The 2,185-nt window shown below is 58.6% G+C and overlaps 1 protein-coding gene across 1 annotated transcript in view; it reads left to right on the top strand.

Moving 5' to 3' along the window:
• The window catches only part of B3GNT3 (UDP-GlcNAc:betaGal beta-1,3-N-acetylglucosaminyltransferase 3), an 8,987-nt gene extending 7,017 nt beyond the window's left edge, over positions 1-1,970 (top strand). Inside the window, exons 4-5 of the mRNA XM_013007715.2 lie at positions 152-179; positions 630-1,970. Coding sequence (XP_012863169.1) covers positions 152-179; positions 630-1,181 — 580 coding nt within the window. The 3' untranslated portion in view covers positions 1,182-1,970. The remainder of the gene's footprint in view (positions 1-151; positions 180-629) is intronic.
• The last annotated feature ends 215 nt before the right edge of the window (positions 1,971-2,185 follow it).

Raw genomic sequence — 2,185 nt, 5'->3', positions numbered from 1 at the left:
GAGTTCAGAGAAACAGCAGCACACAGGAGCCTGACCATTTCTGGCGTTTTGCCGAACATCATCCCCCAGTCTCAGACAAGCCCCTTGGGGGCAGGCCCTAAGATGAGACAGATGTTGAGGCAGGGAGGGGGCTTCCCACCTTATCCCTCAGGGCAGGGTCTAGAGCAATGTTTCCCAAAGTGGGTGATACCCCCACCTGTGGGGGCCCAGAACAATCAAGGGAGGCTGCAGAAGCCCACTCCCCATCCTGGCTTAGGCTCTAGAGCAGTGGTTCTCCACCTAGGGGTCGAACAACCCTTTCACCGAGGTTGCCCGATGCATAACAGTATGGAGATGACAGGAATAAAGTAGCAACGGAAATCATGTTCTGGTTGGGGGATCACCACACCTTGAGGAACTGTATGAAAGGGTTGCGGCATGAGGAAGGTGGAGAACCAGTGTTCTAGAGGATGCAAAACCGTAATTGCTCGTAGGGCCATGACTCCTATCTATATACTTTGAAAACAGGTGGTAGGCCAACTAAGTGTGGGAATCTATGGTCTGGAACCTGGGCTGCCTGACTGGGAGATGCCAGTGCCAATCCCCCCTCCCCCACCCCCATCCCTCACACCCCTCCCCCACCCTTGCAGGCTCTGTTCCTGCAGTGGCAGGGGACCCGGTGCAGCAATGTCAGCTTCCTGTTCAACGGGGACGATGATGTCTTTGCCCACACGGACAACATGGTTGCCTACCTGCAGGGCCACGACCCCAGCCGCCACCTGTTCTCGGGACACCTGATTACAAATGTGGGCCCCATCCGGATCCCCTGGAGCAAGTACTACATCCCCAAGGTGGTGCTGCAGAAGGAGGAGTACCCGCCCTACTGTGGGGGCGGTGGCTTCCTCCTGTCCCGCTTCACAGCCGACGCCCTGCGCCGGGCTGCCGCCGTCCTGGACCTCTTCCCCATCGACGACGTCTTCCTGGGCATGTGCTTAGAGCACGAGGGCTTGAAGCCCACCAGGCACAGCGGCATCCGCACCGGGGGCATGAACGCTCCCTCGCCGCGCCTGCCTTCTTTTGACCCCTGCTTCTACAGGGAGCTGCTGCTGGTGCATCGCTTTTTGCCCTACGAGATGCTGCTCATGTGGGAGGCGCTGAGCCAGCCTGACCTGGTTTGTGGCAAGCGGAACCGCTTGTCCTGAGGCAGGGCAGCCCCCAGCCCCACCCACCGCACCCTGGCCTTCACTTCCTCCCAGGATGCTGAGCCCTTTGCCCTCTTAAGTGGCTGAGGAATCGGGGAGTCCCAGGCAGAGTTTGATGAGAGACTCCTGTGCCTGGCAAACTCCTACGCATCCTTCAAAACCCCAAGGAGGCTGCAAATGTCTTACTTCCTTGAAGCGGCTGCAGATGGCCGGAGCAGCTCTGCTGCGGTCCCAGTGGCTGCTTTCTCAAGGCGACTCAGGTCAAGCTCCCACTTCCCAGACTCAGCTTTTGTCCCAGCCTGAATCCCACGCAGTGGGGAGCCACGACTTGGCAGTGATTCCACAGTGGTTAATGGTCAAGGAGTTCCAGCCACGGTTTGTGGCAAACCAGGAGCTCCTGGGGCCACGTGGAACCGAAGTGAGAAGCATCCTTCAGCCTGGAAAAGGGGGCCATCCTGCTGTGGGCCTCTGCCCCATCAAGGACGCTTTGGAGGGCAGGAGAGGCCAGGTAGGCCCTTGAATGGACCCAGCCCCTCCTTGCTGCGATGTCAAGAGGTACAGCGGTGCACGTGTTGGGCAGAGGAGGGAAGAGGTGGGACGTTTGGACTCTCCAGCCCCACCCCATTCCTACATCTGGCACTCCAAGAATTCAGGGACCTGAGTTGCCCAGTAGGCACGGCCACCCCAGTGCTCAGAGAAGGGGAGGCTCAAGCCCACAGGTGGTACAGAGCTCATTGGCATGGTAGGATCAGCCCCCGGCCAGCTTATCTCACAGACGGGGAGATCAAGAACACTGGTGGCCCCTGCCCCACTGGTCTCGGGCAGGGGTGGGGGTGGGGGTGGGGCGCTCAGCACTGGGAGCGAGTCCTCAGGGAATCAGATGATTCTTGTAGACCTAGATGCCCTTTTAGAACACTTTGTTCTAATAACCCAGCATTCTGTGATGCTCACCTTCCTGACACAATTGCCAAAGCCAAAATGGGTGCATAAGCAAATGTGGTGAA

Source organism: Echinops telfairi, unplaced genomic scaffold, assembly GCF_000313985.2.
Source record: "Echinops telfairi isolate 266 unplaced genomic scaffold, ASM31398v2 ScPeMD7_7457;HRSCAF=8495, whole genome shotgun sequence".
Lineage (NCBI taxonomy): Eukaryota > Metazoa > Chordata > Mammalia > Afrosoricida > Tenrecidae > Echinops > Echinops telfairi.
Note: the sequence above shows the minus strand (reverse complement) of the source record. Positions and strands in the feature narration are given on the sequence as shown.